The following is a 25,237-nucleotide window of genomic DNA, read 5'->3' as shown; positions in this document are numbered from 1 at the left end:
ATTATGCATGCAACAATCCCTTATAAAAAGGATATTCACAGACAGAAAACACTGTTTCACCAACAGCTCATTAGCCTACAAACACTCCTTGTCCATGGTGAAAACCAAATGGAAAATATATTTACTACTTACCTCTACTAATGCTATCTGTTTTATAATTAACCTGTTCACACAGATTTCTCTCACATTCTAAATACTACAGCAGGAAAAATTGGAGTAGAGTGTTGGTTTATGGAGGAGGGGTTTTCTCTTTTTTTTTTTAAGGGAAAGCCAACTGCGTAACAAAACATTGCTTGTTTTTCTTTATTGCTCTTTGTAACTGTCAGCCATATATATTTTTTGCAAATATAAAATTGCTACAAAATAAAAGTTATTATTTTTCAGCCATATATACAAGTATACAGTTAATTTCTTAGTAAGAAGGCAATCTTTGAATATTTCAGAAATGCACCACAGTCACTTCTAGTCCTGAAAAAGCCTATGATACTGGACTTCACCTTGTCTTAAATTTCATTACTAGAAACTCTTGTGCAGACCTCTTAAAGAGATGCTTATACTTTCCTCAGTCTTGTTCAGCTGGACTCCAGCAAGCTCAGCAATCTACAGACATGTGTAAGACAAATTTGTTGCAGACAAAAATTCAACATTCAAAAATGTCAAGAATTCTAATAATCTGAGAAGTGATTCACTGGGCTCAAGATTTTGATGCATGGAGATGTGTTTTCTGATAGTCAATCTTCAGTGAATTTTATCAAGCTTCACTTTAACAGCAGTGTATGACTTGGTATTGAAGTAAGTATCATCTAAGAACAACTCAAAGCTGCTGGAGCAGAAGACCGATTATGTTAAACAGTTATCCTCAGGTAAAATTTTAAATCACAAATAATGTTTGTTTACAGTGCAATCACATGAGATACTAGATTAGATGGAAATACGGAGGATCAGTCAAATTCAATATCAAGCCTCCTGAGGGCCTGATTGTAAAATCTGAACAACATTCTTAACTTCTGCAAACAAAGGTTTTTAACAAAGATTTTTAAATGCTCTTATCTGAAGATGTCAATCAAGGGTTGATATATCTACTTCATTAGGTGGTTTCCTTGATATAGAACTTCACATTTGCTTGTATTATTTTCCTTTCATAAAAATATAAACATATAATATTACAAGATAAATCCCCTTAATTCCTTTATCACTTTGCCTTCTAGAGTTCTTTTGTGACATCAACATTTTATGTAGTACAAGAACATTTTAGAAGTATCAATTAAAAAATACTCTAATAAGCAATGCTACTTGAAATACTGAAAGATCTGCAAGCTGAATGCTGCTTTGAGGATAAAAATACTGATTCCTCAAATCATGCTGAAATTACAAAATTTGATAGCATCTATTCATCTCCAAAATTATACAGATCATAATTCTAGCAATGGAAGGAAAAGAAAATGGAAGTCATAGTTATCTGCACAAATATTTGCGTGATAGAGTAGTGGTTTAGTTTTGATAAAGGAATAGTATAAGGAAGACACAACATACAAAATTCTAGTAAATAATTCCCAAGCAATATAAAATGAGGAACAAAAGCCCCATAAAATTTGGCATTCATGACAAGATTTCCACAGAGAAACTGATGATACACCAGACAGCATCCTAGAGGAAATCACAGTCATAGAATGGTTTGGGTTTAAAGGGGCCTTAAAGATCATTTAATGCCAATCCCCTGCCATGGGAGGGAGGTTAGGATTAAGAAAAAATCGGAGAGAGTTATGAGAAAGGGGTCAAACACTGAAAATATTCATTAACATTCAAAAGAATTTCAGCAAGTGAGGACAGAACTGCACAAGGAGTGAAAGCAGGAGAAGGGGAAAAGTTAAGCTAGGCTAAGTTGCCTAGCAGTCCCAGTACTTTAAAGAGACATGAGGACCCATAGCATGGAAGCAGTACAAACCCCAAAGTACTTTTTCAATACTGCAGAAAGGTTTGTGTAGTATGCAGACATTAGGAAAGAAATACTAATTAATGCAGGTGTAATGCAGGGGATACATTGCCTGACAGACAAGCTCCTGGAGGTAAGCTGTCAGAAACTCTCAACGTCAATTTGATAAAAACAAATACTAATTTGAAGCCTTGGAAGGCAACATAGCTATTGAAATTGCAGGTGAGAAAAACCCCTAAAGTTTCTCATCTAGAGAAGGAACCCAAAGGGCTTAATTATAAACACAAAGTATTAAACTATATTATATTACGTTGTCATCTATTTGCATGCAGTCAGGTGGTATAAACAGGAAAGATTTTAGGACACAGTGTATTGACTAAGTTGAAAAAACTGATTCTGTGCATCCAGGAAAAGAATTAACCCTGACCTAAGGAGTTAAAGGTGACAACAGATCAATTGAATAGCCATGTCCTTGGCATAACAAGTTTCCATTTATAAGCACAGACACTGATCTAAATGACTACATGGAATCATTCAAAGTTTTCTACATACATTCTATCATATGGCATAATCAGACAAAAATCTATGCCAATGACACTTCTTATATATGTTCCTGAATATAACATTTTTAACAATAGGTGAAATAATCTGAATAAACTGTATATTACTAAATAAAACTAACATTGAAAATTCAAATCAGTACATAGCAAATAGAGAAACTTATATTATGCTTATACAATCAAGAGTTGTAAATTAAATAAAGGGCTGCATGGTATTAACCAATGTGAGTTACTACACCATTATCTGAATTCAGCAACCTTTGGCTTGACTGATCATTAATTTTTCCACTTGTAGACATTCATCAAATCAGAACTGCTTTATTCTAGATTTCTCACTATAAAAGCAGAAGGACAGTAAGGGGAACTCTAGAACAAAGAAAACATTTACCCACTACCAACAAGTACTAAAATACCACTCTTAAACACGCTTGAATAAGACAATGGTACAATATTCATTTCCCCCACCTACCTTATAGGCAACGAGATACTTCTGAAGGAATAGTTAAAAGATTAGCAAATTCTAAGCTAAGGAATGCTGCTGTTTTGACTATATTCAAGTATAGCATGTTTTGTTAAAAGAAAATTTCTTACCACAGCCTTGGCTGAACTTTCCTGCAAATCCCACAATAATATGTTGTTATCAGCCAGTGAAATAATCTTTTTACCATCTCCCATTGGCTCCCACATAACACTGCAAAACAGAAACAGAAAAACAACAGTAAAATCCATCAGAATTTGAACTAGAAATCCATTTTAATTCTGTGGATCTAATCTATACCAAAATATGTTAAACCACATTCCTTCTGGTTTCCTTTAGATGAAATCCATCATATATTTTAAGTCCAAAATCTGCCATTAACTAGCAACTTGTAGCAGTCATTCTGCATACATAGAAATACAACCAGAGACCTCGATGTACACTAATTTTAGAAGGCTTTAATTTGAAACCTCAGAGTTGTTCATATGGATTGTTATGCATGATTTTTGAAGGTGCACCAAAAATCATAAGCCTTAGTTTTGATGCAAACTTCTTCCAACTCTTCAGCTGTCATCATGACTTAATCAGCATATACTTTTAACCTGTGATTCACTTCATGCTATACAGGAAGGAATGCAAGAAATCAGTGCTCCTCTCTTATTCTATCTATGAAAAGCAGCATATTTAACCAGTCAGTATGGGCAGCTCCACTAACTAACTAGGCACTCTAACCCTAATAAATTTGCTGGAAGTAACAGTAGGACTGAAAGAATACTTGTCATTTTATGAGAATAGGCTTCTATTTTTGTAATTTTCTAACAGTTTGGCGAACAAGTTTTGCAGCCTCCCAATAATTTTACACCAACAATATACCTGAGGGTAGAGATCATAACTTTAGTATCAATAGGTTAATGGAGAAACATCTTTCCATTTTATGACTGAACCCTCAGCTCTCTAAAAGCATTTGATATGCTGTTTTCATCTTTTGAGCCCTGTTGAAGTCTGACTGCTTGAAGTTTTTCAGAAGTCCATGACTAGACCCAAGTTTTTTTAGTTTGTTTTGCTTTTCGCGTGAATCAATTCAGTAACTAGATGGTTGGAGACTGAAATGTTATAATTTATGGCTTAAACATCTTCATGAAAGACTTTTGCCTATTACAGCAAAACTGTATAAAAGCTGCAGAGAAAACCACCTAAACCCTGAATGGAGCCTTGGGCTGCACGTTGATGGAGATCAAGTGACTCAGGCCTGGGCTGGGAAGAAGAACACATTCCCAGAGGGATCAAGCTGGAGACCACAGCCCAGGGCTGCCAGCTGCCAGGCTCGCACGGACCCTCACACCAAAGGGTGGGGGGAGAGAGGCTTTGGGTGTGTGGTGCACAAACCTCTGGTGAGAGGCAGTGCAGAGCTCAGCTGTGGGGCCCCTTCCCCCCAGGAAAGGTGATGGAGGTCTCACGGTTCCCCCAAAAGCCCTCCCAAACCCTGCACTGGAGCAGAAACTGAGTGGCAACTTCATGGTTGCTCTTTAAATAATCTATAAACAGAAGACAAGCAATTATATATGTTGTATTTTACCTGTTTTGTTATCGTCTAACTCAGGATGCTTCAATAAAGCTTGCAGCTAGTAGTTTTTAGTACAAAAAAATAAAATTAAATCCTAAAGAGGACATTACCTTAGCAAAAAATAAGAGTATTTAAAATATTCACTCAAATGCACACATGAAAGGAACCCACTATCTTCTGCCGTGCTGCAAAGATAGTTAACACTTTTATCAATAAACGTACTGAACTTTTACAAAAGAACAATTCAAAGTCCTCCATTATAGACAAAGGAAGAAAAAAACCAATATGCATACACTTTCATTGAAATGAACTGCAGTTATGCCACAACTGTTGGACAAAGCAAGCATTAACTACTGCTTAACTGCAATTACAGAAGTGACAACCACTTATTTCTATTAATAGAAAAATTTGGCTGGACTGAAAACTCATGCACTGAAAAACGGAATATATACCCATGCATTTGGTAACTCAGCAGACCATCCTGCAGCTTCCATGCAGCCCACCAGAAAAATTCACATATTAAGAACTCAAATATTGTGCCTGCTTTGCATTACAATGATTCCAATTTAAAGATTACTCTTGCTTATCAGATAATAAGAACATTAATTCTAAGAGACAGGAATTCAGACCAAGTACAACCTGGAACCCACGATCTTGTTCCCTACCCAAGTGCTCTACAAATCAGCCACGTTTCTGAATGAAATCAGTTCTGGCTATTTTACAGTGTATTGAGCTGCAGGGAACACAAGTTACACTTCATCTCAAAATCCTCAGACATTGAGATCTAATTCAGAGTGCAACTGAAGATGTGGTGAAACGAGAACCATAGCTTCCTAAAAAAAACCTAGAAGGTAAGGTGAACATTTTAGCTAAAAAGCTGCTGATCAGTGAGAATTAAAAAATGAAGGGTTATTTTGGACAAGAACCCCCAAGACAGCTGGGCTTTATTTTGACTCATGTGTTATTATTATAATCAGAAAATTAAACTGCTTTACAAATAAAAAAGCATCCCAACAAGGGAGGTGCCACAGAAAAATCACTTCTTTCTAAATTTTTTTAAATTAAATTATCTATATGACACACTATCCATGAAGCAGCTGCTGCCACAGACACCATTTCTATTCTGTTGCTTGAACAGGGCTTAAAAAACTCGCAAGTGAATATTATGGATGTTTGACACGTCAGGAAAGAAATATATAACTGGCTTGTCTGTAGCTCAATTAAGCTAGTCAGCCTAGGAAAAATATTTTTGTAGTATCAGTGTCTGTCAGGAAAACATACAGGTAAAACTCTTGTCCAGCCTCTGGAGGCCTCAGGATGACATTATTTTTTTCCACACACTAAGGCAAAAATTAAGGGCTGAAACAAACTTATTTACAAAAACAATCTCTGCAGACTTACCTTAAAGAAAAAAACCTATCAACTTTTGAGAGGGACAATTTGAGTGTTTTCATAAGGGATTTTTCAAAGCTACCAAAGCAGAATATTCCTCTGAGTATATTTCTCCAGTGATTTAAAACACACGCCTTAGATGATCTAGGTTGCCTAGATCTGCATTGACAGTTGAAGAAAATCACCACTCCTGATCAGAAGAACAGAATGCTAAAGATTTACACAGACCTAGCATAGATATACCCTCTAAAACCTCTAATCCAGCAACTGCTAATTCTGGGAGAATTTGAGGTGAAGAGACTGCAAGAAGCAGCTGGAACTGTAACTGATGTGCTCTCCCTAATTTACCTCTCCATCACCATTGCTGGAGCACGAACACTGGGATGGATGGACAGTGGGAGGCTGCAGGGCAACCCTTCAGGTCTCACAGACATTTTACCAAATAGATACACTTGATCACAAATGTACAAGGGTCAATTCTTTCATCCAACAGGCATCCAAAAGACATTTCAAAACCCTGAATTTTTAACTACTATGTAAGCAAGTGTCAGCAGCAACATTGCTACATCTATAGTCATCCCAGAATACTGTGCTGGAAAGAATTATACCCTAAGGGATAAATATTCTAAATAATAAATTCTTAACGGGGCTTTGGAGAGCAAACTGGAGTCTGATATCAAGAAAACAGGGGCACCTGTTCAGTTAGTTCCTCATGAACATTTAAATTTTTCCTGCATAACTGATTTTTTCACAGTTCTCCAACACTGTTTTTCTTTAACATTTCCCACTAACATCTTAAGCAATTCAGTAAGACTGAACATAAAACTATTACAACAAAAAGAATAGTAGTAGAATAAACAGAAGTATCTATTTCACCTGCAAAATCAGCTGAGGCAGACTTCAAGCCTCATTTTTTTAGTGGTATGAATAGCTTAAGTGACATTACAAAGAGGAAGAAAACCCCTATTAAAAACAGCTAAATTTTCTTTCAGTGGGGAAAAATCTCAACTAACTTAGTAGTAACACTGGGGAATATGGTAAGAACAGAAACTGAACTATGCTCAAGTTGGGATGGGAAAGTAAAATACTACTCTCCAAATCCCTTTTTTTAACTAGCAGAGTAACACAATTTCTGCACTATTTTCTGTATCATGATTTATGAATCCAAACTAAACAAAAACAGCTGCAAAGAGCTCATAAAAACTAATTTTCATTCAAGCATATGGAATCTTTTTAACTTATTAGAAGTTATAAGTTAACCGAATACATATAGTAAGTTCACAGAAATGAACAAATACTTACTTTTCCCTTTAGTACTTGCTTCAGTGTCAGATTTTAGCTTGACTAAGTTTCCCTCTTTACATGAGTGGAGTCAAATTCTGATTAAAAGCTAACATAATATACAGGGCATATAAAACAAAGTTCTATTATTTCAGTATCCAATTAATCAATCACATTTATTCCCTAGAAAAATAATTACATTGAAGAGCTCTAACTTTTAAAATTGCACAATACCAACCACTCAAAATTACCACAAACATTCAATGGAATGAAAATGAGAAAATGAGTATTCTAAATTCCTCTGCTGGTTTGAGACATATTTTAAATGTAAGAAAATGTAAGAAAGTCATCTAATGGTTGAACACTGAACATTTGTATTTATATATAATAAATTATTTTTTTTACAATAAAGGCAAATCAAAGATTCAAGAGACCAAAATCCTGTTAAGAATTCAGGACCACGTGGAATTATGAAGAGAACAGAGACATGAATACAGTTTAAACTTTTACCATCTTAGAAAGGATCAAAATATAAAGGGCATTATCAGCATTGATAAGAAGTTGTTAAGATACATACCCAGTGAAAGCTGTCACTTAGTAAGTTAGTCCAAAAAAACTGTCTCTATACTTACTGTAATATCAGAAGTGGCTGATGGAATATGTAGAATGAACCAAGTGTGAAGAATTATCCTTAAATGCTGACAATTTCAGATGGCTCTGAAATTTTGTGCATCATGTGAAGATACAATTAATACCTGCTGGGCAGCTGTTACAACCCAGCCTCCCTCACCCCCCACTCAAAAATCCAGAGTTAATTTTATACTCTAGAATATGGAACTGACAGTCCTGACACTCTCAAAGAAACCTCTATACAAATATCAGAGGGAGCTCTCTCCTCACAATTATATTCCAGGTAGTAGGACATACAAAGTGTTAAAATAAGGTAACATTAAAAAACTTATGATTGCATTTATTACATGCCTTTGCTATGAAACATCTCTAACAGTTACTGTACCACATATTCAAGACCATATGATGGTTCTAAAAGTATTGTTACTTTCAGGTTTATATTCATTAGGTACGAACTATTAAATTATTTTAGACTTTCTCTTTTTTTTTTTTTTAAATGAAACCCTAAGGTAGAACTTTTACACATACATCCTGAAGCTTACAAGGAGTTGTAGAGAAGAAGTAACATCACCAACATCATGACAGGAAAGAGAAGTGATACCTCAATAACACATGAAAGTGTTAGAGCTATTAAAAACACTGTTTTCACTTTTGAGTTCCATATTCTCTTACTTGGCTTTTTTACTTGAAAATGTTTTGGGATGGCTTGATTTTGTGGACTTTTGGGTTTTTTAAAATAAATTTAAAGGCCAAAAAATTAAGTAAAACACTTCTGGATTTCAGTCATCTGTCTTCAGGGCATCAATTATGAATGAGCCTAACTTTGATCAGGTGACTGTGTGCAATAATGGAATGAACATGATGAAGCAATAAAATGTTATGTATTAAATTTCTACTCAAGTTGAAAGGATGATAAGGGCGAATTTTGTACTTCTGTAAAAAGCCAGCCTTGAGGTTGATTTGTACCGTGTATGGCCAAGGAAGAGACGGTACTTCTCTGTACTCTACTTGGAGACCTTCAATAAAATGCCAAATAAAACCTAAGTATTTAAAATCTGTGGGAATGGCTCATTTATAATAGCTTGCTCCTTTGTGAATTCAAAGTTTTAATTTAATATTTTAGTGATAAACATCCTGGAGTTCTTGAAACATCTGTGACTCTAAAGAATTGATAATTTCTCTTCCTCTCTACAGTCTGTTAGATATGGTCATATTTGCATGTTCATATCTAGGATTGATTGAGTGGGATACACCAAAAAAAAAAAAAAATCAACCTGAGCTAGTAAAGCAGCCTAATGAAGTAACCTATCATTATTATTAACATATTCATTCATCCCTTTCAAACAATTTTTAGCAGCTCTTGTGCTCTACATAGAAAATGAATTCTTCACTCCTCACCTTTCAGATTTCTCAGAATTGAGTCTCCACTTATATTGCCTCTGTAACCTCCATTAATTTTCCCTTTACAGTTGTATTTCACTGTTCATCTAACACTTCCCCTTATTTATTTTCATTTTATTCCACATTTAGATCACAATCCAACTTACTTCACTTGTTCCCCTCTCTTTTGAAGTACATAGCTTAGTACTGAACAGGATCTGCCCTATTTTATATCTGCCACCTTTGGAAAGCAAAAAGTAAGATGCTAAGCATTGAGAGGCAAGCCTGCTTCCAGCAGAATCAAGAGAAACTCCCTGCTGTGTTATGAATTCAAGATCTCACAGATTATACTTTCTCTTATGGTCTGCAGTATCTTCTTTCTCCAAGGACTATCCTGTCAAGTCTACTACCAAAAGAGTCTGCAGCAAAAACTGAGAGAGAACAGGAGGTTACTATTCTAAATACTAAAATACAAGTCTTCAGGGGTTTACCAGACAAGAGTTCTGGGGATTCCTCCATGCTGCACTCAGAGGAATAATCAACATCTCATTAACTGCTGTCCCATTTCCTTAGCCTCTCCTATACAGACAATACTTTGGACAGAAATGCTTCTTGCAAGATAACCAGTAGCAAGTTCCTTTAGTTGAATCTTACAACATTGCATAGACCAACATGCTTGCTCTCATATGAGTTTAACTGTCTATGAACACATACACTTATCTACAGAAGGAATTTGTTGAAAAGACTTTTTTCTTTTTAACACACAAATTTCTGTGTGTATCTGGGGTTTTCCACACTGAAAGTAATTCACCCAGGATTTTTGCACTTGAAATCCTTCCATTTTGGCTTACATGAGGAACAGCAGGCAGAGGATGAAAAAATCTTAGACTAGAATCAAACAGAACAATTAACAGGCCTATTTGTTGGCCTAATTTAAGCATCTGTTTAATTTTCTGAACTCTCTTTATGCCATACAAGAGTTTGAGTAAAAATGCTGATGAGTCCCAAATTCAAAGCTTGGAGTCACTAAACAACGTCAGATAAAAATGAAAGGTTATGCTTAATTTTTAAACACAGTAACTTATGCAATCTAGATAAAATGGAACCGTAGAAAAGCAAATTTCTTTTTCATTTTCCCGTAATGTCTTGGATATTAGATTTTTGCAAAGGTTTTGTTAAGACTAGGAAATTATTTCAATAGATCTTGAGTGGGAAGGGCACAGTGTTCAGTAACACAACAGCAAAGTTAAAGATTTAGTCACAATCAATTGAAAACCCTCTTTTGGTCTTGGTTTACAAAAGAGAACTGGTATTAAGCATGTCTCTGCTGGTTTTTAGTAAAAAATTTCAGAGAAATTGGAGCACAGAATTCCATAAAGGAGATGAGAAAGGTAAAAATTGCAGAATCAGTTCTTAGCATCAGTACAGAGTTGAACAAAACCAATTCCTGACACACCAGACCTAGAAAAAAATTCACCCCATGTGTTTCTTAGTGCATGATACTAGAAACAAAAATCTGTGAGGTAAATTTCAGCTACCAGGCTTACCCTGAAAAAATCATGATAAGGAAGGAAGTAAAACAAGTTAAACATGAGAAAAACTACAAGCAAATAAAGCCCTGAGGATGATGGTAGATGCTAGAATACATAACCAGTTGCATGTTCAAGATAGTTTTGCTTTTTCTCCTGATTTAAAATCAAACCTCAATTACTTATGATCTGCAACCAGATCCATAAATCTCATGAAGCATTTGTGCAAGGGATACCAAGACACACAAAAGATATCTTGCTACAAGCTGCTATCTGGAGCCACTGTCACAAAAGTTGACACCAACATTACACGCTCCATCTCTAAACAGTACTGGCAACTCTGCCCACTCCGCCAGGCCCTGCATATAAAGATATGATAGAAGCCCAGTTTTTTATTTAATCTTTTTTAGCATGCATTCTGACTAATAATAGTCAAAATTAACTTAAAAAATGAAGCCTGTATCCAGTCATTCATGGCTGTATTCACACTGCTCCAGCATGGTGTGGATCATGTTCGCACTAAACTCGGATCCAGCATTCAGCCTGTGGTTTTCCAGGCAAAACATAAAGGGTATGTGTGCTCTAATGGCAAGGCAAATGACAGTATGCAAGTATATGGTGTAAGACCACCACTGATCTCACAGTGGCTGTGCACACCAGAACACTGGCCTTACATTGTGGTTTGAGAAGTGTTTATACTTGGCATTGACAAAAATGGCTTTTCTGATTCCTGTTTGGTTCCAGCAGCAACCACACCATTACTGTCTAAGGGCTTCATGTTTTTCTAAACACTTAAGTAGTGTAATACAAAGAAATTTACCTTGCCATTTGCAGACAACACACCACTCAGTGGGGTGTGGCCTTTATGTGACACATTTAGCACAAAAGGCCTAATTTACTCATTTATGAGTTGTGTCCAATATGCATGAGAAGGGAATAGAAAAGTCTGCTCTAAAGCAAGATCCTCTAACTGAGCTGTGCTTTCCTGAGATGATTTGAGGAGTACTAATGCCAAGTATTCTCTTAACACCTTTTATCTCTCTGTAACACTAAATATTTTCAAATCTCCATGCATATATATACACAGGCACATAGGTAAAGGGCATTAAATAGCAGTAGATATTTGTAAGCACTAAGTACTGAACAAAATCAGATAGCAGATGACTGAAAACTGCTCATGAGCTTGTTATCAGCTGTTATTAGAGCAAAAAACAAATTCTGAGCATTCATATAATTCATATAATAAAGCAGTTATATGCCTCCTATTCATCCTTTAGTGATCTAGCTACCATACAAAGTTCTGGCATTCCGGCATCTGACAGAAACTGATTATGAAAATTAAAAGACAAAAAGCACAAAGCTTAAAAGATTAAAACAAACAACAAAATCTCTCCAATTTAGTAGGGAATATTAATTATCAAAAAGTGTCCACAATAAAAAGTGAAATTAAAAATTAAAATAATTACAAGGAGGACTACTCATATTAAAAGATGCAGCAAAGAATTAAAGGATGCTACAATGAAGAAATTTAACACTCAGAAAACCTGTATGTTAGGAAAAAAGTCATCTATACATTTTGAACGCACTGATATGTCCTATCTTTTCAAGACCTGCCCAATAAATAGCATCTTCAATTTACCCTCTTTCTTTGGTTAAAATTTAATCTGCAAGGCTCAAACCAGACATCTGTGGCTAGAAATGGATGCTTAAAACTTCTATGTCCTGCATCTGGTCAGGAAGCAGTGGGAACATGTCATATACCCACATCCATAAAGCACCAAACTTGCAAATACATAATGGACAAATTCAACTTCCTCTTAAATAACAGAAAGGGGAACCAACTTCTGTAATAATCTCTTGCTGTATTGCAGCTCTCCTTGTCTTGACTTATACAACAGATAAAGAGTAGTTACACAGGCATCATGTAACATAATGAATTCTTATCCTTATAAAACAATAAATTACTCACACTAAATCAGTTGAGTAAAGACTAAAAAGAAAAACTTAGATGCAACATCATATTTACATTCCAAAAGATTCAAATTCTAAGTATTATACCTTTGTGCAACAAAGGCTTTAGATGGGGGCAGGTGGGGAAAAACACATTCAAGCAGTACACAGGCTGTTACTCCTCCATATGTGCTTGCAGGACTTCAATATATGTTTTTAATCTATGAAACATCTGGGACTAAAAATCCAATTTATACTTTTTTTTTAAAGATGGAATACTTTTAGGGTGCATAGCATAGTTTCTTCAATATAAATCTGCACAAAACTAACAGCATGGGTCTATCCTTTAGGCTTTTTCTAGAAGTATAAAATATGCAGAATCCTACCAGGCCATATTGCCATGGGCTGTGTTGTCAAGGTGACAGAGTAGCTCCAGGGTTTGAGTGTTGCTTGATGAATCATCAGGGGATTCATGACTGCCTGATTCCAATTCCTTCGGCATCCTCCAAACAGCAGCACATGTCATGACTTTAGTGTCTGAAGCTAAGCAACAGAGAATAATGTCAACAGATCATTGTATGGGAGATGCATTTTGTACACACTGCACCAACATTTACACAAATCTATAAGCAATGCACATCTGCTGTTTGAAATATTTAAAAATCTTATACCAAGATGAATTCAAAGAATGCAGAAAGTGGCTACAGACGCAGACCTCAAGTCAGCAGTCAAGGTGCTGCAGAACTCATAATTAGCATGTATTTGACATGTGTCTTCCTGAACAAAAGCAAAATTAGGTGCTCATGAAAACTCTTCGGGATGAATGTTTTCCAAGTTTCATTCCCCATACTGATGTTAATGAATATGACAAGTTACATTGCTTGATTCCTTAACAGTAAAGATACAGACATCATTTAAACACTTCTAACATCTATCTCCAGTTTAATCCAGAGCGTTATCTCATATCCTTTACTACCAGCAACTGTTTATTGCAAAATTAGGTTTCCTAAGTAAGTATATGCCTCTAACCCCAGCAAACAAAAATGGCTTCCAAAAGACAAACTGAACTTACATGCATATAGCAAAGTATTACAGTGTATGAAAAACAAGGCAACTGTAGATTGAGGAGAAAATACCATATGGTCTGTGCACATATGGCAGCGCCCATCACCCAATACAGCAATTTGTAGCAGTGCAGAATGGGAGGAGAGCAGAGCAGCAGTGCCTATGTTCACACTGTTCCAGCACTGGTGCAGGGTTCAGTGAGGATGAACAGGTCGGTGCGATTCACTCCATCGGGAACAAAGGAACCAGCAACAGCCACAGTGAGCAAAAGCAGGGGGAGCAACTGCTGGCTGCAGGATGAGCTACACGAGAAGTCCAGAGGATAAGCAGCAAGAAATGATACATCTTCTCTTCTGAGGTCATTTTACAGGCCCCTATCTCCAAGTACATTTTAGATGATTTTAGTCAAGAGTGTCTGATTACAGAGCCGTGAGCAAACGCGACCAACTTCATCAGTGGAAGGAAAGTGGCAGCAGCTGCATGTGATGAGAGTGTTTTCAAGAGGAAGCAAGGACACTGAAAAGTCCTTCTCAGCCTAAAATGATACTAACAGAGGAAAAAACCATGTATTATAAAGGTCACCAATCTGGATATTCTATATGGAAAAAGAGGCAGCCAAACAACACAGAATAGGACAAAAAGTAACTGATACATAGTAAGTCCTGAATACAAGAATGAAGAAATGTTTAAAATGCAGTCATATGAAATTTTTTTTAAAAAAAAAGGTCATTAGGTGAAACCTGGAGGGAAAAAAAAGCCATTTCTGCAACAGGAAACAGGTATAGGAGGAAGACTTTATATGAATTCAGAACACACAATCCCTGGATATTGGACAGATTGTGCTGAGCACAAATTATATGTATGATGCACATAACTGTTCTACAGTTATTTGGATATACAAGTTGAATACAGTAAAAGGAGACCATACATCTAAAGGTCATAGAAAATCCCTTATTTATTAACACTTAATTGAACTTTTGCTAATTGTAGAGCATACTAACTAAACGGCTATTTCCAAATCATTCCAGGCAAATTGTTTACTCTAGATCCACATGCCACTGAGGAAGAGAAGAAAGCAGCAGAGCATGGCTACCTTTCCTTAGGAAAGGGCAAACCAACACACAGTGTGCTTGGTACACCATTCAAGTAATAAATAACTTAAAGTGCAATATAGCTAAAGAGCGGGAGACTTATCAAATGTTTCACTTCAATGTGACAGACCAGTAATGAACAGTTTCTGGTAGATTATAACTACTAAAACGTCTGTACCATGCATATAAAGCATTAGCTTTTCCACTATTATTAAGATCATGGCAGAGAATCACAAAAGCAAATAATGGGAAACAAACTACATGCTCCTCAAGCCATCTTTCCTCTCCAGCACAGCACTGAGAGTCTTAAGAGAACTTTAAAATGTCACAAAGAAACCTAATATTCAGGAAACAGATTTAAAAAAAAAAGTACTCTGCAAAAAACACTTTTGAATACACTGATAGGTCCTATCTTCCCCAAGAATTACCTAATAAATATTACCTTTTTCTTTTTAGTTGAAATTTAACCTACAAGGTTAGTAGGTTAACTAATAGGTTCAACTAGTAATCAGTGGTGAGCCCAATTCTTAAAATTTATGGTACGATTGATGACATAATTAAAAATGAGAATCAACTATCACTTCTGAAGTAGCTTTGGGATGGAGGGGTGTAGTTTGGGTTAGTTTGGTTTGGAGGGTTTTTTTGTGGCTGAATTTTACAAGCTAGCTAACAAATAGAAATTTTTATGCAGCCAGATTTTTAAAGGGATAGAGACTGATTTTAAGTATTTTTCACTTTTGATAAATTTAAAATGACTTCTACTAGAATATATGCAAATATAATGAGATTATGAAGGCCATCTTACATAGCAGGTATCTGAATACAGAAACCCTTTCCAGGGACCCCTTCCTTATCTCATGTGTGACATGTACAGCAACATCCAGCATTGATGTTTCACTATCCTGGTTCAGTTTCAAATCAGATTTCTCATTTGATTTATAAAAATCTGCTGTTATTCCACTTTTCTTAAAATTCTCTGATAATTGTGAAGCTGCCTGTAAAACTTGCATGATCACCTCCTACACCATATTTTTTTCTGACAAGTTACAACAGACCACATTCTTATGGTTTCAACTTTTCTTGCTAGTAGATGGCTAGGTGGTCCCAAAATTATTTCAAACTCTGGTTGGTAAAACATGGAGCAAATGCATTAACATTTCAATGCACTGCATCTGTTCAAGAAGCAGTGAGAACACATCATATACACACACCTATAAAGCACCAAACTTGCAAATATACAGCGGTCAAATTTAGCTGTCTTCTGAATACCAGAAAAGAAAAGGAAACAAATCCCTGTAATAAACTCTGTAATACCGAGCTCTCTTTGTCATAAGCAAGAGAAATGAGTAATTACAGAGGCACCATATAATATGAATTCTCATCCTTAACAAAAAATAAATTACTTCCACATAGGCCAAATCAGTTGAGGGAAGACTGAAAATCAAAGACTGAAGTGCAACATCAAATTTATATTCCATAAAAAGATTCAAATTGCAAGTATTGCTGCTTTGTGCAATAAAGGTTTTAGATGGAGGAAGGTGGGGAAAAATATTCTCAAGATATCTTCGCTCTAACCACAGCACCACAATCTTAAAGACAGCCTTGAAATGGTATTTTAGCTTCTTCAAACTGGAGTATTAGCTCCTTGCACAATCAGTTTTCCAGACTGAAAACCCTAAAACAACTAAACAAGCATCATTTTGAAGACTGAAGGAGCCAAAGCATGAGTGTATATGCATGTGTGTATATATATTGAGAGAAAAATCCCCTAGAAACTTGAGGTGATCCAGCCTCCTATAACACTTTGGTGGTTTGAAAACTTTTGGAGAAATTTTGGTGGTTTAAATTTTGGAGAAATTCGGGAATTAGATACATGGCTGAAATCTGTAGAATAAAGACTTTATTCAGAGCACTACTAACTTCTCCTTGGAGAGTTCTGACACTTTGTTAATTCCCAGATGTGTGACACCAAAAGGGAATTTCCAGAGCCACCCAGAGAATTTTAGATGTGGCTGGCCTTAAGGAAGGATTAATTTACCTTTATATAAGGAACTTTTTAAAATATACCATTTTCTCTCTTGTAAAAGAGAGGGCAAATCTAAGTGCTGAGTGAAAGTGCCACTCTTCTGATAGATGAAGTGGAGTCTTTTCTGGGTCACAATTCCTCTTAATAGAATAACCACTAGCTACAAACCTACAAACACAAAATCCACAAACAGGAATTCTCACTACATTGAAATCTAAGTCCCACAAGCTTCCCATGGCCACATGAAAAGCTCACTAACAGTATACAGTATTTGTGGCATTACCCATATAGCCTTATTTCCCAAGTGATCATATGAAAATTTAAAAATCCAGTGTTAGTGGGTAATTTCACTACCACCTCTGTAGTGCCACTGCTTATCCGGAATGCCTACAGGCAAAACGAAACTCCAGGTTTCCCCATCTTTTACTATCTTCACATCACATTACTGCACATACGCATACAAAATGACAATGTTTTTATCTAGCAGCTCTCACATTATCTCTTTAAAATGCTGAAAGACAAGTATGAAACTAATATTTAAATGGCAATGGCAGTTATTCTGTAAAAGAAAGAAAAACCAGGTAAAAATAGGGTGTCTCTATGTCGTGCACCTATGCATTCCTTTAGTTGAAAACCATTTTTTTGCATATTGAAACAAGAATTTTTATTTATGTCACAGCACCAATGCAGAAGAGAACAGATAAGGTTATGTTGAAGTTTTATCACTGAGTATATTAAGAAAAATGTTACAAGGTTTACTAAGCACTACTGAACTTTCATAGAGAGTAAGTCAAAGGTTTGAAGAAGGATGTCCCACTGTATTCCTCACGCATTGTTCACATTAAATGATCCAGAAATGAGACAATGAACTATTGAATCTTTGTCATATTTATTCATCCTCATTCAAGAGGGGGAAATATTTGTTCCTTCTCATCCCTTTTCAAATTCATCACACATCTTCAGTGTAGTTTTGCTAGGTACAGCTAAGGATGGAGTTAAATGTACTTGTTCCAACTACAACAATCCTCTGTTATGCACCATTTCCCCAAGTCCACCAATATTATATCCTGGGCAGAGGATAATATCTGCTGGAGTGACTGCACATAGTTTCATCTACCTAGTTCTGTTGAAATGATCCAGGCTTACAAACAAGCAAAACAGAATTTAAGGAATAAACAAGTAATCCCATACTTTGACAGCACTGAATTAGGAAGCAACTACACATTAAACTGGTAGCAATAGGAGTACAGTAATCAAATGTAAGAAATAAACTTTACTGAGTTCAAACTTCGTTGAGTTCAGCCAAAGCCTAAGAGATAATCATGGCTATAGAACATGAGGCCATTGTTGGTGCCAACTTTACAAGTTGAGCAAGCCAGAAAACCCTCTATATAAGGAGTGTGCAATTTGCAAAGGGTCACAACATGGTCAGTTAATATCAATTTTCCCTGCAGTACCAAAAGGACTTCTCAATGAGGACTATTTCCATGACAATTTTTAGCTTTATACCACCAGCTGTTTCCAACACAGAAAAAAAAGCAAAAGCTGTAGATTGGTGGGACATCCGATTTATGATGGGATTCCATTTGTTATTATATCTTCATCCAAACACTGTTCCTCTTGGAGAACCGCTCCAACTTAAATTAAGAGTGAGAAATAAGCCTGGGGAAAAAATACCTGCCTGAAATTTGAAAATAACAAGAAGTTACTGACCAGAGTTCAAAAACAAACACCGTAAGGTTAACTACAGGTAGTTGTTACTCCTTGATAAAGTTCCATCACGCACAGCAAATCAATTCATGGCACTGTTGCTGCTGCTGCTGAACACGGTAGCCAGTAGACATCCCTTAAAAACAACACAATCATTTCTGTGCTGGATGCAAAAATAAAAATCTGTGGATATAAGAACAATGCTGATTCCAGATGCCATACAGTTGTTCAGGACACTGAAAGTCATTCCTGCTGCTGTAGAAAATTACAATTTTTTTATGCACTGGTAGTTTTTAAAGCTAGAAAGGATAGCCTATGTACTTCACATCGCTCTTGATTTTGCATCAGTAATTCCTACAGTTAAAGACTTGCAGAATGAAAGAAGTGAGCTGTAGCACGTTTCCAGACTTAGACAGACAAACTTAAAATTTTAAGTAATTCAGAATTCTTATAAGGATTCCTTCAGAAAATGCCACAGACTGCAAAACTACAAAGAATACAACTGAACATCAGATACAATAAAATATGTTTACACAGTCTTCTTAATTTATTCCCTGTAATAAATAAGTTCTTTTAAAAGACTTAACATGCAACCTCAGTAAACATACTAAGAAACTAACTGATATGTGGACCACTGATGCAGTAAATCAGAAGAGCCAAACAAGAAATACAGAGTCTAATTTGTCCCCAAGGCAAAACAAAAAAAACCCCAACAAAACAAAAGGCAAAAACACCACCTGAAACTACTTTAGAGAGACTTTCATCAAATGTTACTAAAACAAATATGAAATACAAAAAAATTCAAAGAATATATGGAATATAAAAAGCAAACCCTCAATGGAAGTGTGGCTACTAATCAATATTCTGCAGTTTCAGCAAATGAGGACTGAGTACATTTAGAAACACACCAAATCTGTTCCCCTTCCTGTTTCAGGACAGATCCACATTTAGGACTCACTAAAAGTCAGTATTATCCTTCACCCATGTTCACTCCCTGAAGCAAAAGGGAAGCTACTACCTTTTGAAGTAAATACAGATATTAGAAAAAAATAAAGGAGAAACTTATTTTAAGAGGAGTAATTAAAAATAATCATTATTATTTCACAACAAAATTTAAAAGAGTATTTTAAGAAGTTAGCACCCCTCTTAAGCAAAGGGTTAAGTGGATATTACTATAATATAAAGGAAGTACAAGAGAAGAGTTCAGTGGACATTTACAGACATTACCACCTGCCCCTCCCACCCCTCCATCTCATCCAACATATCCAAGTGGATCTTAATCCCAATTATACAGTCCACACTGGACAATGTTACAGTTCACTACTGCTCAATCATCCACCTTTCATGCTTCTGGCATCACTTGCTGAATAAAGCCCACCATGCTGCTGCAGTCCTGACCTGTCAGAAGCTTCCAGCAAACCAGATATAGGTTCTTCACAGCCATATCATTTTACATACCACTTTAATCTTTATGTTCAATCATTCTTTATGGTCTTTCTTAATGAAAAACATGATCTATCAGCCTTGGTTGTTCTTCCTTCTCCCGAAATTCAAGCCAATTATTGCTAGCCTCCCAGTCTCTTTCTGAATAATTCTAAAAGATATTTCATATGTACATCAGTAATTTAATATTTTAAAGTTAATTCTTGATCACCAATAGCTATACACACCTGACTGCACTATCTACAGGAGCAATGTTTTCATATTACTTTTTGCTGTCACTCTACTTCATTCCGCTGTGTTTAACCTTGAAACCTGAATGACAGTGCTTCCTACATCACTGCCTGCAGACATTCACACTAAAGCTGGAGGAGCTGAAGTATCAGTGCCTGACAGGGTTTGCTCTTTGATCAGCTCAGGTGGTGCAAAGCCAGCTGTCTGCAGTTATTCTGTTGCCCAGGGAACAACAACTGAAGTGTGTACTTCCTAAATCTGCACAGGAGGCCCTTCTGCAGCATTGCCACAGCAGCTCGTGCTGTGCGAGGCTGAAGTGGTGAAGCTGCTATAGCTACAGCCCAGCTGGTGCCCATTAGTGCTCTCAGTATGACAGGAACAAGCAGCTAGTGCTCAGAACCCTCCTCCCTTCCACTGACAAACAGTCAGCACTCTTCCGTATCAATCAATGTGAACATGCTTCTTCAAGCTTAATAGAATTAAGAAATAAGAGCAAAATTACCAAGGTATGCATATTTTCTTTAAAAAAAATAATATGCCTTTCAGCATTTTTAATCAATTAATTAAAAAATGAACTGTATTCTGTTTATTCAACATCATGTCCTTCACAAGTAAAAAAAGATGGAAAATAGACCATTTGTTTTCTGGGTTAATAACTTCATCTTTTATTCTAAAAGCCTGTGTAGTCCTTGATTTTACGTTTTTTCTGAAATACAGAGGGTGAGATATATGCAGGAATAACGAGCCACAAGGAGTTTAATTTTTCTTTCCATAATTTAAATGCACTTTTCAGCTACCAAAAACCAGACATTGATTTTCAAAAAAACCCACCAAGCAAAACAAAATAAAAATGAAACAAACCCACAAAACATGGAAACACAGCAGCTCACTCTTTATCCTAACAGTAATATATGTTTGCATTGTATACACAGATGTCCAAGGAAGTTTTAAAAACCTCACCTGCTGCACACTAATGCAACTAGAACGATCTAAGAGTGTGCAAAGGCACGGGGTATGACATGGAGAGACAGGTAAACCCATCATTTTCTATGGAAGAACAGGAGACAGTGTGCAGAAAGCAGGCAGCCAAATTGGAAAAGGCATAATTGCACTTTTTAATAGTCTGATGCTTCTTATGCTATCCCAAGGTGATTTGAGACAATGTTTCAGCACAGATCGTTTTTGCTGATATACTCTGCAGACATACATGTGTTTGAGGGAGGTCAAAATTTACTGATGGCACTTTGGGAACTGTGCCATATGGGGACAGCCCAAGCAAAGAACTGCAACCATCACTATACCAGTGAGCTGAACTCTGCTCTTCAGGCAGCATTTGGGCGCAATAATGTAAAACCTGCAAAAACAGTGAGACCCGCACAAGCAGAAAGGCATAGGCTAGCCATATAAAATAATTTGTGAGATTTAACACTGTGCTGAAGAAAGCTGCACAGTACACCAATAAAAGTTAATGAGGGATATTTACATGTTGGCTTCTATCATCACAAAGGCGAGCAGAGCTGAACAGCGTTGTCCACATTTCTACTTTTACACACACAACACTCATGGAGGTACACGGCAGCTGTCAGTGAGATAAGGTGAAAGGAAACCAATACATTTAAATTCCCACTTGATATTTCAAAGTCTTAAAAACTGTACTCCTTAACGAGTTGATGCGAACTGCAGATCACTCATCCCCCTGCTGAACTGGGCACAGTCACATATTCAAGAGTACATCTATATAACCTCAAGCATTCCCATTTTACTCCTTAGGAGTTCCAAAGACAAATACAACTTTTGCAGTAAGTCTGCCTCAAGCAGGACAAATGCCACTCCATCCAATACGAGCAGTTTACCTGGCTGCCTCAAGCTTGACAAACCAAGTTCTAACCACTAGCTGAATTGGAAAAGGCAGGTTCACCACCCCTTACATCAGCCTTCCATGGTCTCCACTTGGTAATTCCCCTCAATGGAAATCCAGATGTGTGGCCACAATCAGCACACAGAAAATTTCTCCCAGCAATAACCTAAGATTCAAAGCTTAGATCATAATCTGCTTGTATCTTTACATTAACTAGACAATTTGGGTATCTAGCTTCCAGATGTGCTCACATATCAAAGAAAAGTAATTAGTGGAAGAAAATAATTACAAACAACTACTAGCTAGATACATTATTTTGAGATACACTCAGTTTTCTGTTCATTAGGACAGTTACCAGTGCTACAATAAGAAAGGTATTTTTACTAATACAAGAAGACTAAGTTGTGGTTGGGATTTTTCTTAGTTCAAGGTATCAACAACTAGCACATCCAAAAAGTCCAAAGAAAAAGCCTAAATATTGCCCTGCTCTAGTCAGTAGTTGTCTCAGCTTGGGGCATTCAAACAAACACATCGTGTTATTAGTTGGCTGCTAATAACTATGTAGTTCTCATTTGTTTACACCTCAGATACACTCACAGGAGAGACATCCCATGGCATTTTTTTATTGAACTCAAGTGGAGAAAGATATATAGCTCCTTCCTAAAAGGCTTATAATCTAAGAAAAGCAATTATGAAAACATAACCAAAGAGATACAAACCCAGAAATACCTTGGCAGTCAAACCTTTAGCTCAGGGACGTGATACAATTCCTTTGACCAAGTACCCCTTATGTTTATATCAAATACAGAGTCTTAGTGGTGTGTACAATCTCACTGGGATTGGAGGTATGGATCTTTAGGAGGGATGGATCAGGAAGCTGAGAGGGGACAATCACCCTTTATAAACGTCAGCAGCTAGAGTGCATGGAGCTGCCAGCTCAAATGAGAGATTATGGTTTAGGATTAGAATGTAGACCAAAGTGGCAAAATGCAGCTGGTGTCTGCTAGAAGGATGAAGCAAAGGATAACACCATCTTCTGACAATGAGAAGGAGTTTCCTTTGTCCTTGTAGAGGACTAATAAGTTCCGTGTCTAGCAGACAGGTCTTTGCTATCCTCAGGACTGAGGGATCCCAGGCTGCCAAGACCAGTGGAAAAGTCAAGTTTGGGAATATTTAAAGAAATTGGATCCTAGCAACCCATCCACAAGAACTGAGGAATGGCCAACATATTTATGAGGCCAGTTTAACTTTCACTTATGCAACAAAATCGTTGCACAAGGATGCCTAAACACAAACTCTAAGAATTTACATGTTTCTGCAAAATGTTATTTACTGTAACAATAGCATTGACTGGAGATGGCAAAAAACCACATTCTCTTGCAGTCTTCTATATTAGTGGATATCAATATTTGAAAATAGAGTTTAAAAACTATTTTGAATTAGAGAGAGAAAAACACTTCTTTTGTTCTAAGTGAAAAAATAATTTAAAAAGGGGAAGAGAATTAAACCTTCTAACAGTGAAAGTGAGAGCAGTCTGGTAATTCAAGAGATTATCCCTCAATGACAGCACTAATTCAGAAGCATTTTATCCACTTTCTGCATTTAAAGCACTCTTTTCAATATCATGACCATTCTGTTATACTTGAATTTCTGTCATTTTCTCTCCTCCCTCTTCTGACACTCATTTTCTTTTGCTTCATACAAAAAATGTTGCAATTATCCTGATAATCACTGTCAAATAAAGATGAGATCCTAAATCAAAGGATAACAAGGATCTGTGCTTCAAGTTAATTATATTATACATGGTCCATGGTCCCCCAGCTCTTGAACTTTTCACTCTGCATCTGCTCCTGCACACTGGCTGAGGCACTACTGAGCTACCTACAGCACTCTTACCTGCAAGTGAGATTACAGCACAGACTATGATAGGACAGCTACGTTACCTCTCACCTGGACAAAACTCAATGCACATATAGGCACAGAGGCCTTCAAATTTGAACAGAATTAACATGTATTACCGTGCCTGAGTGGGTGCAGCTGGTGAGAGAGAGACTGTGAATCTTGTTTCTTGAATCAGAAGGCTGAATTTATTAATATATGATATAATACATTATAGTTATACTAATAGAATATAGAGAGAGGTTTTGCAGAGCAGCTAGGCTAGCTAGGAAGAGATAGAAAAGAATTCACAACAAAGCTGTGGCCAAGGACTCAGTCCCCTGGCTTGCACTGGTGATTGGCCCTTAATTATAAACATAAAACATGAACCAATCACCAATCAAAATAGGTGCCCCCGTTGCATTCCCCAGCAGCTGATAATAATTGTTTACCTTGTCTTTGGAGGCCTCTGGCCTCCCGAAGACACAGAAATCCAAAATAAAGGATTTCTGTGGAGAAATGTCTGCGACAAACATGGAACAATTTCTCAAGCTGTTCATCACTTGTGTAGCTTTTTTCATCACGTGGATCAGACAGGCAACCATTTCATTTAAAAGCTTACTGAAAACTACTTGTAAAGAAACACTCAAATTACATATAACAGCTAGAATTCCTAGGAAGAAAAAAACACTAAAACAACATTAGAACATTAGGACATTTATTTCTTCCTTCAAACCATGGGAATAAATCTTCTGTACATCCTACCACTACTGCTGAGAAGAGGGAATACTTAAAGACACATTCCACTTCCATGCCCATTTTAATGACTGTAGCATATCCCATGGCTGTACCCATGATTTCCCTACACAGAGTGCTTTCATTACAGCAAGGCAAAAGTGTCACCTGCTGTCTTCAATACGAAGCAGATGAAGCATCACCAGCAGCATTATTTCCAGTATCCTTACTCATCAATTTTCTCTACAGAAAGTTTTTTTTTTTAATACACGAGTTCACTGGGTGTAAGTGCAATGCACCAGGCAGCCATAACTCATTGTAGATTTATTGTTTTGAAATAATGGATTTTAAAGGCAAATTATTTTCAACAAAATTAAATACACAGTTTTGTGTTTGCATGCTCTGAATCCAGAAAAGCAAGCTATATAACCACTGCACCAGGGCACCTATCTTGTTTGAAAAAATCCAAGTGAAAACCAGGATGTGTGCACACACATGCCTGC

The 25,237-nt window shown here is 36.5% G+C and overlaps 1 protein-coding gene across 2 annotated transcripts in view; it reads right to left on the bottom strand.

Annotated features, from left to right (window-relative positions):
• Positions 1 to 25,237, bottom strand: part of EIPR1 (EARP complex and GARP complex interacting protein 1) — a 71,632-nt gene that overhangs the window by 23,536 nt on the left and 22,859 nt on the right. For both annotated transcript variants that reach the window (XM_058801358.1, XM_058801359.1), the window contains exons 4-5: positions 13,084 to 13,240; positions 3,085 to 3,184 (exon numbers count right to left, since the gene is read on the bottom strand). In XM_058801358.1, the coding sequence (XP_058657341.1) occupies positions 3,085 to 3,184; positions 13,084 to 13,240 (257 nt within the window). The remainder of the gene's footprint in view (positions 1 to 3,084; positions 3,185 to 13,083; positions 13,241 to 25,237) is intronic.

The sequence above is a fragment of the Ammospiza caudacuta genome, chromosome 3, assembly GCF_027887145.1.
Source record: "Ammospiza caudacuta isolate bAmmCau1 chromosome 3, bAmmCau1.pri, whole genome shotgun sequence".
NCBI classification, from domain to species: Eukaryota; Metazoa; Chordata; class Aves; order Passeriformes; family Passerellidae; genus Ammospiza; species Ammospiza caudacuta.
Note: the sequence above shows the minus strand (reverse complement) of the source record. Positions and strands in the feature narration are given on the sequence as shown.